We start from the raw sequence: 13,858 nt of genomic DNA, 5'->3' as shown, positions 1-13,858 counted from the left end.
GTGCTGTGCTAGAGGAGAGGTGCTGTGATAGAAAAGGCACTCTTGGCTCTGATAAGGTGGCACTCCTTAATAGATGGGATCCAGAGCATGCAAACTCTTGTCCCAGCTTGTGGGACAGACATAAAGCAATGGGAGGAAGATCATCCTTCAAAACACTAGGTCCTATACAAAGTAGGACTCCATAGGTGACATTCAGCACCTTGAATTGCATCCAGCGCAGCTTGCCTAGCAGAGATATTACACGGCTGTAACAAGGCACACCCATAACTGTTTGTGCTGCTGCATTCTGGACCAGCTGTAGCTTCTGAGTGGTCTTTGAGAATAGTCCCACGTAAAGCGTATTGCAGTAGTCCGGATGACTTAACGCATTCTTATAAATAATAAAACAAATGAAAATTGGCATGGGCGTAATTGCTTAGAAGTTAAAAGACATCGTTGGATTTTAGTGATTCTCAAGCAGACTATTTACTTTATTACTCCCCCAGGAGTCTTCAGTCTCATAATCAGTCACTCAGCCTATCTGAATGGAGAAAAATACTCAGGCATTTTGTGTCACTGTGCAGTGCAGTGAACATGGACGAGAGAAAAGAAGCAGAGTGGTCTAAGGAGGAAAAGAAGAATGTAATAGCCAAGCATGGTAAAGATGAAGGCTACAAAACCAAAGAGCTTCATGCTTCTGTGACCACAATTGCTAATATTATCAAGAAGTTTAAGGACTGTGGGGCAGTACCCAATCTCCCTGAACGTGGCAGCAAGGGGAAAATTGACCCCAGAGTGAATAGAAGGGTAGTTTGAATGGTGAAGAACCAAGAAAAACTTCAAAGCCGATCCTGGCTGACCTCCAAGATCAAGGTACAATAATGTCAAGTCACACCATCCACTGCTGGCTGATTGAAAGTGGCCTCCATAGTAGAAGACCCAGGAAGACCCCATTTCTGAAAGGCAGACACAAAAAAACCAGACTGGACTTTGCTAAAATGCATGTTGACAAGCCACAGTCCTTCTGGGAGAATGTCCTTTGGACAGATAAAACTAAACAGCTTTTTGGTAAGTCACAGCAGCTCTATGTTCACAGAAGAAAAAAACCAATGCTTAAAAAAAAGACACCACCCCTGCTGTGAAACATGGGGGAGGCCCCAAAATGTTATTATGGCTTTGCTGCCTCCAGCACTGGGTGCCTTGAATCTGTGCAGGGCACAATGAAATCAGAAGATGATCAAGGCATCCTGGAACAAAACATAATGCCCAGGGTTAGAAAGCTCTGCCTCAGTCGCAGGTCGTAAGTCCTCCAGCAGGATAATGTCCTAAAACATACATCCAAGAGAACGCAAGAATGGTTGAAAACTAAACACTGGACTGTTCTAAAGTGGCCTGCTATGAGTCCTGATCTGAATCCAACAGAACTTCTATGGAAAGAGCAGAAACTCACAGTTGGGAGAACCCACTGAACATCAGACAACTGGAGCAGTTTGCTCAAGAACAGTGAGACAAACGGCCAGTTGAGGGTTGCAGAAGTCTTATTCAGAGCTACAGAAGACACGTGATTGCCTCAAAAGGGTATGCTACGAAATATTAGGTTTGGGGTTCCAATACTTATGTCCATGCCATTTTCATTTGCTTTCTTATCTACAAGAATGTGTTAAGTCATACATCCAAAGCGAAGTGACTGCTCTGTGGAATAAAGAATGGTGGGTGCCATTTACTTCTGCCAGTTTCAATTAATTTCGTGGCAAATTGGGATTCTTTGAAAAAACAATGAAGAGGGACCAATCCTTTTGGCCATGCCTGTACAGCTGAGTATCCTCACTGTAGAGATCCCTGACCCTGTGGCAATGGATGTTCTCTCCCAGCGGCTTCATGTAGGTATTAAACAGGAGGTGGGGGTGATAGCCCTGGCCCATTGGCATCCTTCAGGCTTGACTTCTCCTCCTGCCTCCCCTCAACATTGACTGGGACCGGCCACGGCAAAAGAAGAACCACCGCTGGGCCTCCCACTCTCAGTCCCCTTAATCAGTTCAGAAGGAGACCACGACTGATGCTATCAAAAGCTGATGAAAAATCAAGAAGAACTGGGATGGCTGCCCCAACCCCTATCCCTGTCCCCTGTATGAAATATTAGCATGTCTGTGTTACAGATAAATCGTGGGAGTCATATAATTTAATGGCACAAACTTCTAGTTTTAACTCTTCTCAGGGGGCTTCCACTTCTCGTTTAAAAATTATTCCAGCTTAATTCATGTTTCTGTGGATGTTAAAAGCTGATCAGAAGCAGTTAAGGCCCTTACCTGCGGATCAACCGGGATTAAAGAAAGCAAATCCAAACCTAGGGAGAAAAACACATTGCCTTCAGTAAATACAAGCTGTAGGAAAGGACATATTAGACATCATGGGCCACAGTGGCTGAAGGACTGGGTGACAACAGCAGACTCAAAACCTCACTTAACTGTGAAGCCCACTGAGGGATCTAGGACTGGCTGAACGATTTCATCAGGAGAAGCTGAGGATGAAACAGAAGGGCATGGCTGGGAAAGAACAGAAAGCAGGACAAGGAAGGCAAATACACAAACATCCTGCCGGATATCGTATCTTTTTCTACTTTACATAAGAAGCTATTTTTAGGTGTTGGAAAAGACTGAAAGAGAACGGCACACCCTGCATCGGCTGTCCGTTGGTTTCCCGGTCCATACCGTGGATGCCTGCTGTGGCCAGTGTCGGGCTGACCTGTTAGATCCACCAAGGGGAAACTGCTGCGAACCCTGTCCTTTTGGGAAGTCCAGGGGGCCAATGCGAGGAGATGCTGCTTTTCTCTAGTGGGACCGACTGCAGAACAGCCTCCTCCCAGAGATCAGGTTCGCTCCCTCTTTGGTGGTCTTTCGGAAACTCTTGAAGGCCAAGCTACTCTGGAGAGCTTTCCGCTGATCTGATGTCGGCATCATCTCGACTCTTGTTGATCTTTATTCTTGTCTTGTCTTGTACGGTTTTACTTTTGTATTGTTTTATTTTACCTTTCCATCATGGGTGTTTTAAATTCTCTTTGATCGTGGCAGCACAGAAATAGGTTTAATTAACAAATGGTGTCTACATCTCAACAGAGAACCACCTGGGAGTTCAGGAAGATGCCTTACTGAGCACGAGAACAAGGGAATCAGAGCAGGCCAAGGGAAAATTCTCAATACACTCAAATATAGAATAGATGTTTGTATTCTGGATTTTGAAAACAACCAAGGAACTGAATTCAACAGATTCTCACCTAACCTTACAAAAAATCTCTGCTCAACATACAGTACGTTCAACAAGGGTGGGAAGAAGAAAGGCAGCCTTCAGATACTTTGGTGGCTGGTTTCTGATCTTGCTTTCATTCCAGCCACAATCCCAATCGGTTAAGAAAACTAAAAATGCACTTACCAGGCAAGTCGGATGAAATACTTGATATTGGTGGATGATGGAATGGCACAGGATAGTCTGTTAATGATGGTGCAATAGCAGTAGAATCCACTGTGCTGACCCCCGGGACTCGTACAGCTGCCGGCTGATACATGAGCACCCTAGTTGGAAAAAAGCAGGTGGAAAGTTAAAATAAACCAGAAGTCACCAGAAAGAGATGTAGTGCACCGTGCAACAGTCACCTCTTGTCCATAAGCTCACTAGAGTACAACATCACACCGAAGCATTTGGATGGGTCACTGGAATGAGTATAGATTTTTCATGCTTGGATTTATTTCTGTTAAAAGGGTCCAGAAGGTTCCCTGATAATGATGATGATTTTATTGTTAATTATACTTATATATTGCCATAATTAAAAAACAACCCCCAATGTATTTTAAACATTGAATTAAAATGCAAATCTATAATTAAAATCAGAAGCCCTTACCAAATGACTAATAGAAAAGATGAAACAAAACCTATTTCCTGGAAAACCAAATGCTCCAGGTTCTTCTAATATCTCAGAACCATAAGGACTTTCTTAAGGGTGCAGGTAGTCCTTGCTTAACAACCACAATTGGGACTAGTATTTTGGTTGCTAAGTGAGTGGTCATTAAGTGAATGACACAAATTCACAACTTTTGTGGTGGCCGTTAAGCGAATCATTGTGCACATTAAGACCACATGGTCATTAAGTGAAACACGCAGCTCCCCATTGATTTTGCTAGCTGGCCGGGAAGGTTGAAAATGGCAATCACGTGACCATGGGATGCTGCGATGGTCTAACTGCGAACTGGTGGCTAAGTGCCCAAATCGTGATCATGTGACCGCAGGGATGCTGCAATGGTCATAAGTGTAAGGACCAGCCATAAGTCAGGTTTTCCCAGGACCACTGTAAGTCCGAATCAACACTAAACAAATGGTTGTTAAGCAAGGACTACCTGTAGTTAGTTTTATAGTAAAAAACTTGTTGAACTATGGAAGTAGTTGTGGGTGCAGAGTGGGACTTGCAAAACGCAGGCAACTACCAATGCAAGAAAAGCTCTGAGGCTGGAAGCCCAACAGCATCCTGTTTGCACAGGCTCAGCTGGATGCCCCTTTAGAAGGCGTGAGGACAACCACCCTCTCCCACTGCTGTTCCTCAGTCACTGGAGCCAGACCTATGCACATTTCTCCTCACATCCTTAAAAACTAAATGAGGTCTCTCAGGATACAGCAGTCATAAGACCTCATCACAAAAACGAGGAAATTTCACCCCAAAGGACTGCCAGTTGCGATGAGAGGCTCTTAGGCCCGTGCCTGGCTGAACCTGGTTTCTAAACTGATTGGAAAGCACATGAAAGGTCAACAGAACATCAAGACTCAAGAGCAAAGAAGCTGCCCCAACGTCTATGATCCATCCATCCAAAAGTATTCTCCGAAGCCAGGGGCAGCCAGGCAGTGCTGTAAAGAGGAAAACTAACAAACCCTTTAGTGGGACTTGCTTGTGTGTCCGACATATATATGCACTTCCGTTTAGGCGGTGCGTCTTCCTCGTCATCAGATGAGCTTTCAACGGTGAGGTCAATGACATCCACCTTCTTCTTGCTGACTTCACCAATGGGGGTAGAGCACTGCTTGCTGATCAGGGCAGAACCTGGAGCATGCAAAACTAAGGGGGAAGACAGCCAGAGCAACACCTGTAATTGAACTTCATAATGTTTGAAACCCTTTGCAATGATTCTTTCTTTCGAAGTTGTGGTTGAAGCAATGCTGCTCTTCCACTTTTCTCTTGGGACAAGGGACCAGGAGAGGACCCAATTTACCTGCCTTGGGGCAAGTGGTGAAAGCATCCTAGGAATGGGAAGATCATTGTCAATGGGATCCCCTTCCCCCTGACACCCAGCCAATTCTCTTGTTTATTTTGTCTGTCTTAGATGGTTATTTATTCACTATGAAGTCAGAGCAGAATCTGTGAGCTCAGACCTTGGCCAAACCTTCCTTCCTTTGAGAAAGCTTCAGTCCTAGAGGAGGGGACTGAAAGTATTCCAAGCAGGTATTTACTGGGGTTTGTCAAAGAAGGAAAAGAAACTGTTGTGCCTACTTGGAAAGTTTCTTCTTGAGGGGCAAAAGTTGCTATTCGTTTTACTGGGTCAAACTCTGGATACTTTTCCCTCCCCCAAATCAATCATACTGTCATGAGTGCCGTTGAGCTGAAGTCATCAGCGCAATGGCACACATGACAATAGCAAGGAAATAGGTGAAGGGGCTCAAGATAAGTAGCCATCAACCCACAACGACTAACGGCCAACAAACAATAACTAAACGGATCACGGAGCACACCCAAGCCATCAGCGCCAATACAACGGAGATCGCCCAGCTGACAGCAATCACCAGAGGAATAGAAAACCTGATGATGGGCGATCCCGGAACCCCTCACCCACTGGCAGGGCAACGTATTGGACAAAGGGGGGTGACGTGACCGCGAGTGAGGGGGCGCTGACCGGCGCGGGGTATTTAAACCCCGCACCGGCGCGCTCCTGTCACTCTCAGCTTTTTCCTTCCGACGCTGTAACTGCGCTGTGAATAAATCAGAGCCTGATCCACGAACCAGTGTCTGAGTATTATTCAGAGGCAGGCAGCGCATGACACATACCCAGTTCCATCATGGGACATGGTTGGGCACAATTATGTTAAAGCCTTGAAATTCTGTAGTAATCCAGAAAATAAAGAGTTTTCATAATCATCCTATTTTCATTTCAACCTTTGCTCTAGTGTAAAGTTTATTTTGTATAGATGTATTCCTTTTCCTTTTCTTTGCTTTTATTTTTTTGTTTTACTTAATAAAAAAGGGAATGAAAGGAGACTCCTTGGGAGTGTTTGTGGACTCTAGAACAGATGTCAGTAAAAACAGTGAAGAGAAAACAGCAGCAACTGAACAGGGAACTCAGGAAGACCTTCTCCAGCCACCAGTAGAAAAAAATGCTTTTCAGTTAAGACAGCAACGTCCCTCCTTTGTGTGTTAAGATATTCAGGGCTGCAGCTGCTCATCTCACCCAGCAGCTCATTTCATAACCAAAGGCCGACTTGGGGCACTCCCTTCCCAAAGCTGCCTGGGTCAACCTTGCTGTGCTTCAGGAAGGATCTGTTAAAGTCTCTTGTCTTTCAAAAAAGCTGGAGGAGTTCCAAGTTCACCCGGGATCAGCAAGGTAACTTCCCTCCCTGGAGAGAAAATAACTACAGGTTACTTACTTTCTATTTTGGGGCACTGTGGGCCAACAACTTTCAAGGCCTCCTTCTTTGGCCTCATGGGGCACCAGGAACCGTCCTCCTGGAACTTGATCTCATCAACATCTGAACATTCATTCAAAATTTCCATAAAGAGCCTAGAGAACAGCATTAAACATTACCAACATGTTCCATTAATAATTCTGATTCTTTCCTTAGGAACGAACTGGAGCATCCTCCCCACATCCCAACAGTTATTACTAGCATGAACTACCAGCTACCTACTAGTATATATTATCCAGCTGGGCACTGCTCACAGATCCCCGTGTGTCCAGAGCCAGAGAGGTCTGACTGCCTCCCTTGTTCCTTTCATGAAAAAACTCACCATGCAGATAGAGTGTTTTTAATAGGGTTTGTGGACACCTGTTTTATAGAAACTTACATGTTTGATGTTTAAATATGGCTTTTATGGGCCTTTTATAGCAACATATTTACCCAAACATAAAATGATTTTTCTTATTGTCTTTGAATTGTTTGTGCTCACAAGGGAAAGGTGCCATATTTATGGAGACTGACACCATTTACAAAGGCAGATATTACTGAGACGTCGAAGCTGTGAATGAGGATTCCAGAAAAATAGATGGAGATGCAGAAGCCCTGGCGACACCAGCATCTTCTCCCCTCTCCTACCCACTCCACCCAGAAGACAAAACACTGCCAAGCCCTCTTGAGATATTTCAGAAAGGGTTGAAATTCAGCAGGCAAAGAGCCAGGAAAATAGGCTGTACTTGTATGCTTCTGTGTGTGGGCGGCTCATCTGTGTATATGCAGAAGTATCTTATTTTACAGTAATTATTTAATTAGCTTTTAATTCAGTTACTTCTTCTTTTGGCCTTACCCTTTTTTGGTGTGTGGCTTCTGGCCAGTGTGCACAAACTCACATACATATATGAACAAACATATATCTTTGTTACACACAGAGAGTTATTAAAGGGGAAAAGCCGGTTTGGTCTAGTGGTTAAGGCAACAGGCTATAAACCAGGAGGCTGTGAGTTCTAGTCCCGCCTTAGGCCTGAAAGCGGGCTGGGTGACCCAAGTCACTCTCTCAGCCCAACCCACCTCACAGTGTGGTTGTTGTGGGGAAAATAGGAGGAGGAAGGAGTATTGGGTATGTTCTCCCCCTTGAGTTATTTATAAAAATAATAAAGGCAGGATAAAAAAAAAAAACTAAAAATCAGGAACAGATAGGGAAGCTAGGCATTGTACAGGATTATTGTCTGTGGAGTTTTTTCCTGTCTGTTTTTCCCTTTAAAAAAACTCATCTTTAAATATTAAATATGTCTTCCATTCAAGCATGTATGGACATTTTAGTACTGTGGTTCAACTGCTTTTATAATTTGAAGAGGAGAATTATTACCCGCATAGCCATACAGAACCCCGCCACCACCCAGGCGTAAAAGAAGGCCTTATCGGGGTTCCTACCCATCCAGGATGAGATTTTCGTATGTTGCTTTCTTGTCACACACAGGACAGATCCACGTGGGCTTCTTTTCATTCATTTGAAGATAGAGGGCAGCATCAAAGCACTGCAGGTGAGTACAAGTACCGGCACGGCAGGGAATTGTCAGCCTCATTTTCCCCAGCTGGAGACCCAATGAGGTGGAAAGAAAACAGGGAGGAAGAAGAAATTCCATTCTCAAGAAATGACACTGAATGCCCTTATTAGGACATTTGGTCAAATTCCTCTCAACGCAAAGATCTAAATTAGAGCATCTCCCACAGATGGGTGTCCTGCCACTGCTTGAACCCAACTAAGTATGGGAAGTCCACTATCCCGCCAGGGAATGGGTTTGGCTGTAAGGAATGCTTTTTTCCTTTCATTCAATCGGAATAAGCATTCCTGTAATTTAGAATTATCATTCCAAACTCAAGGTGGGAAGAAAAGGAGGCCAAAATATTGCAGGTCTTTTAAGCGTACCTAAACATACCCCCTTTCCTCAACGTCTTCTCTTACAAATTAGGTTCAGTCCACTGATCATCCGCATTACCCTTTTCTGCAGTCTTTCTAAATCCTTCTTAAAATGCGTTGCCCAAGGAAGTTTGAACAACACAGAAGAGATGGAATTATTACTTCCTGTGAATTAAAAATTAGTACATCCCTACTGATATTTCAAAGAGACACCGGAAAAAAGTCCGAGATAGGAATAGTAGCATAACTTTGACACCAAAATGATCACACTTCTCAGTGCCCCCTTACCTTTTATCCTGAACTTCGAAGTCGCCCCTCGGGGAGGGGGGTGCAGTCCCTGTTGGAAAACTCTCTTCTAGCTTAGCGGGTTTTTTTAAATTATTATTTTGTTTCTCTATGCTAGAACAGTGTTTTTCAAACTTGGCAACTTTACAATGTGTGAACTGAAACTCCCAGAATTCCCCAGGTTGAAGTCCACACATCTTAAAATTGCCAAGTTTAAAAAACACTGTTCTAGCACGGAGAACAACATGTTTTATTAATTTCTTAATATTTTAGGGAGCTTTGAATTCCAAGTGGAAAGTATGCATTCCACATAATGTTCCACATAAAACTGCAACCAGAGCAACCTACACACATAAGCACTAATGTGCTTTTTTCCCATATAATCCAAGAAAGAAAGAAAAGTCAGAGGGTTTTTCCCAGTTTCACTTACAGGACACATCAGTGATACCCGAAGGCTGGTTGTAGCGATTTCGCTATCTGGGTCAGCGGTGAGTTTTTCTTTAACTGAGAGAAAAAGAGATAGAAAACTTAAAAATACAGAATTAGCTGCTAATAAAAGTTCTGCTTTACTGGCTTTATCATTTGAAAAGCCAACATAACATTAAACTCTCAGTAAAACAATGAAGCTCTGGGCTACAACTCCTGAAAACCTCCACCGTGCAAATGCATGCCTACCAGAATCAATGTGCTCCATCACGTGCACAATTAATGCATCTGCGGGAGCAATGGGTTCAGAGTGGAGCAGCTGCTCTGGTTGAACTACCAGGTCCAGTTGCTGCTTCTCTCCTGTCCCAAAGACAGGAGAGGGAGAGGTGAGCAAAGGGGGGACTGCCCAGAGCTCTGAACAGCAATGGCACCAAACCCCCCAGGCCTGAAGCAGCACAAGAAATACTCTGGCACTGCTCGTCAGTCCAGCAGGGTGCCCAGCAGAGAAGTGAATCCCCTCTGACTGCATGCAGAACCAAACTCCGCATTTCAGACGTGCACACAATCTTTCCCCTAATTATTAAGTATTCTTCTAAAGTCACAATTACTTAATTTTAAAAAGGACGCTACAATGCAGTATTTTGCTCCTGATGGAGCAAATTTCTGTGGAGGGATAAGAGAGGTAACCAGGTGAAATCAACTTGAACAAGCAAGGTGTATTATAAGGCTAATCGCTCTACATTTTAAAGATTGTTTGAAAACTTTTTAGTCTGTTTTATACTTCGTTTGTTTTCAGCTTTCCCTTAAGCAAAAGTCCTCCTCATTTTATTCTCGCTACAATCTTGTAAGACAGTTATTAGAAATATTCCATTCGCATCGATGTGGAACTGCAAAAGCTACTTGGATAAGGAACCACCCAGCCACTTTTATCAGAATAATGAATAATTGCTGGAGAAAACTGGAGCCCAATTCGGGTTCCCAAAATAAGAAAAATGCAAGAACTGCTTTACTTACTTAGTGCCCGGGAATGATCAGGATTTCTAATACCTTTCATTTTTAGCCTCTGTAGCAACATTGCTGAAGTGAGCTGGCGCACAAGATACACAGACATTGAGTAATTCTACAGGGGGAAAATCGTAAAAGGATGCGTAAGTTCTAGTACGAACTGAAGAATTAACACAGTCAACTTTAATCTGTAGCAGATACAGAAGAAATCATAGCAACCTAAAGGAAAAAAAAACACTAAAAAGACATCTTGTAGCTTATAATTTACCTTTCCAATTTCAGATGCCCAGGATATAGATATCTGGTTTGGCACTGCAGAAGATAGTCTAACTAGAGATGTAATATTCAAGGGACGTCCAGGCCTCTTTTGTTCAATTCCATTTTTAGGTGGAGGAGCATATCCCTGAAAAACACACACAGGACTTTTTCCCATTATATATTTTCCTTTAGGGATTTCTGGAATATAGGCCATAGCACATTCACTTAAAATTAAGTAACAAGTTCAACTGATTCTAGCACAAGCATGGAGCATGGGCTTAGTTCCTCCCAGATATTTACTACAAAGCTGGCTGAATGTATTCCCTGGAGCTTATTCCCACATAACAGAACAGGCTGCAGTCCTTATGACTTAACAACATATCTGGGGAGAGTAAAAAGGCACAACGCTTCTCAAGCATCAGGAGTTACAAGCTTATTCAAAACACTACTATGACAAAGCAGAGTTATAGGTAGCACTGAAAATATGTCTTTCCAGCCCTTTTCTTCTAAACTAGAAAATTAAAATAAGAAATGCAGAGATAATCAGGAAAAAGATTTTCAGTTACGTGTTGCAAATAATTGCAGGATTCCTTTTTTTCTTTTGCCCATTCACAGAATTTTTGTCAGATCCAAATATTCCAGTGGTGAATCTACATGACGTTAAATCCAGGATATTTAAGTACAAAGTCAGGATGACCAGACGTTCCGTTTCAGGCAGAAGGACTACAGATATTTAACCTTTTTCCTGTTTTTTACGCTTTTATATTTTCTTTTAATGTGGTTAGACATCCAGAGTCATGAACTTGAGATGGGTGTCCATATAATTTGAAATAATAAATAAATACATAAAAATAAATAAGTAACTATACCGGCAACGGAAAGAGCTTCCCATTTACTTTTATGCATAAACTACTGGGGTAGTTATCCTCTTGAGGGCAGCTTGTTTCTGCTAGGCATAGCCTATTTGCAAAAGAAAAACTTGTTTAGTAGGCTGAATTTCAGTTACAATTCATTCCAGTTAAAGAAGGCATTATGGACACATTATCGTAAGAAAGTTGAAGTCACCTCAATTGAACCTGCACAGTGTAATCTCTTCTGCCTCCAGGCAAAAAGTCCCTGTAGCAATGGAAACAGAAACTGCTTAGACAGATCTAATCTTTCTGACCTCCATCTTTTAACATAAACTTGCTTTGGCCAGTGCTATGATCCACCACCGCAACAAAGAGCAGAGAGGGCATGCACATTTATAAGGGCAGCTTTTTCCAGACAGTAATACTGCGAGTTATTTGCAGACCTCACACGACCAGCTCTCACAGTGGCCGATGTTGAAGGGAGTGGACAAGCTTGTTCAGGTGCATGAAGTCTCAGAGGATGAATGACCACATTTATTAACATTAATCTTGTCATATTTGAAGCAATGGGCCACAGCAGCCTAAGTACCCCATGTCTATGTATGATAGACTGTTACTTATCGCAGTCTTATCAATTGCATGCAGGACTGAAGGTGCAAGTTAACTGCTATTGTCCAGGCCTGTAGGATCCACTTTTTCATGCAATCTGCCTTCTCCTGATGTTGCTGGGTAAAACATTCAGTGACCAATCGATTGGTTTGTTTGGATTAAAGCTACAGTATCTCATTTTGGTTCCTTGCAAAGCCATGAAATTGGAAGCTAGGGCTTATGCGTGAGCTAACATAGGACAATGTTAACCTTAAAGAACCCAACACTGACCTGCATCTGAGGCTTCTGAGTGGTCACCTGTGTAGTCCCACTGATGAGAATCTAGACTGATCTATCTATCTATCTATCTATCTATCTATCGCTACTGCCCATCTCCCCCAATGGGGGACTCTGGGCAGTTTACAATAAATTTGGTGGTAGCTTCTGGGCGGTTTACAATAATTTTGGTGGTAGCTTCATCTACTGTATATTTATAGAGGCTTTTGCTCATCCCCTTCAGTACACTGAAATTGAATAGGTCAGTTCCACCAAGTACGGAAGGAAGATGGATTTGGGACATGCACAAATGACCAACAAAGCACCTCAGTTCCAGGTAAATAACCTGGTTTTGATCATGGTTTCCATTGTTCACATCAATGGGAGAACAGAAATAAGTAGAAATACTTGCTGGAGAGCTGATGTTAATAGATGAGCAAAGATAGGACTCCTTTTCCAAATGAAGCACCTTTTAAACATCTGAACAACAGTGCTTATTGAAAGTCAAACACAAGGACCTTGTTGCCACTGCATGGAGACCTAGGAGCACGTGCTTTCTTAATAATGTAGCAGACACCACCAGTGCCTTGGTGGTGTGGGTCTAAATATGCACTGGGACTAGTCACTTTGGTATATTGGATAGCTGATACCACCAATCTACTAAATGTTGGGAGGTTGCAACTTTTCCTTTATTTGGTCCATCAATAAGATACAAAAATACGCTTGTCTAAATAAAGAAGACTAAATGGTCTAGCCAATCTAATTGGGTGCATTATTGATTGGGTATGGTAGGGAGGACAAGATCCATGGAAATTATCCTAGGAAGAAATTTAACATATGATCTACAATAATCTTATCTGTATAGAAAGTCATATAATAAAAGGACTTTATTTTCAGAGAACATAGCTTGCTAGGCATGTGGGCTGAAGTGACAGCAACCAAAAATGCTTTTCTTCTTTTCCATGACAATAAACAAACAGCACAAGAGCCAGAAGCTCCAAGAGTTCATTCATTAATGCAGATAAAACCAAAGATAAACTCCAGGCAGGGACTAGGATTGTTGCTGTAAGATATAGGTTAAAGTGCAAGCTTTAGAAAACACTAGACCTGAGAAAAGAGAGCTGTCTTGAATGAGTCCTTGATGCACAGCTATAGATGATAGCTATCCAATACTAACAAACCTACAAGACCTGTGAAAATAAATTCAGTCAAAAAAGACAACATTTGAAGAAAAGTCCACAGATTCAACACTTCTCAGGTAGCAATACTACTGAAGTGCTTCCTAAACATATCTAAGATGTCCTTGATAACCTATGGGTTTCGCTTTGATCATATGTTCTATGTTGTGAGCTAGAGAACATGAAGGTTTGTTGACGGACCTTCCCACCACTGACAGTGAGAAGGGTTGGTTGGCTTGGCAGTCTTTGGAAGTTTTCTCCTACTAGATGAGGCAGAGGGACAAAGCACAACGGTCTCAGCCACCATGGTATAGTGAAGGAATTTGGCTGTATTTTTTGTATCTTGAGTATTACCTTGAATGGGAATGAATGGTGGAAATGCCTGATCAGGG

The 13,858-nt window shown here is 42.6% G+C and overlaps 1 protein-coding gene across 3 annotated transcripts in view; it reads right to left on the bottom strand.

Moving 5' to 3' along the window:
- Window positions 1-13,858, bottom strand: part of PIAS2 (protein inhibitor of activated STAT 2) — a 39,468-nt gene that overhangs the window by 3,298 nt on the left and 22,312 nt on the right. Inside the window, exons 4-13 of one of the 3 annotated variants that reach the window (XM_063295851.1) lie at window positions 11,639-11,689; window positions 11,443-11,533; window positions 10,584-10,718; window positions 10,325-10,430; window positions 9,315-9,388; window positions 8,113-8,273; window positions 6,655-6,788; window positions 4,891-5,074; window positions 3,406-3,545; window positions 2,286-2,323 (exon numbers count right to left, since the gene is read on the bottom strand). In XM_063295851.1, the coding sequence (XP_063151921.1) occupies window positions 2,286-2,323; window positions 3,406-3,545; window positions 4,891-5,074; window positions 6,655-6,788; window positions 8,113-8,273; window positions 9,315-9,388; window positions 10,325-10,430; window positions 10,584-10,718; window positions 11,443-11,533; window positions 11,639-11,689 (1,114 nt within the window). Of the gene's footprint in view, window positions 1-2,140; window positions 2,324-3,405; window positions 3,546-4,890; window positions 5,075-6,654; window positions 6,789-8,112; window positions 8,274-9,314; window positions 9,389-10,324; window positions 10,431-10,583; window positions 10,719-11,442; window positions 11,534-11,638; window positions 11,690-13,858 lie in introns of those variants that run through there. The other 2 variants (XM_063295853.1, XM_063295854.1) reach the window with 2 other exon arrangements.

The sequence above is a fragment of the Candoia aspera genome, chromosome 2 (genome assembly GCF_035149785.1).
Source record: "Candoia aspera isolate rCanAsp1 chromosome 2, rCanAsp1.hap2, whole genome shotgun sequence".
NCBI lineage: Eukaryota > Metazoa > Chordata > Lepidosauria > Squamata > Boidae > Candoia > Candoia aspera.
The sequence above is the reverse complement of the archived record's forward strand: the minus strand, read 5'-3'. Positions and strand labels throughout refer to the sequence as shown.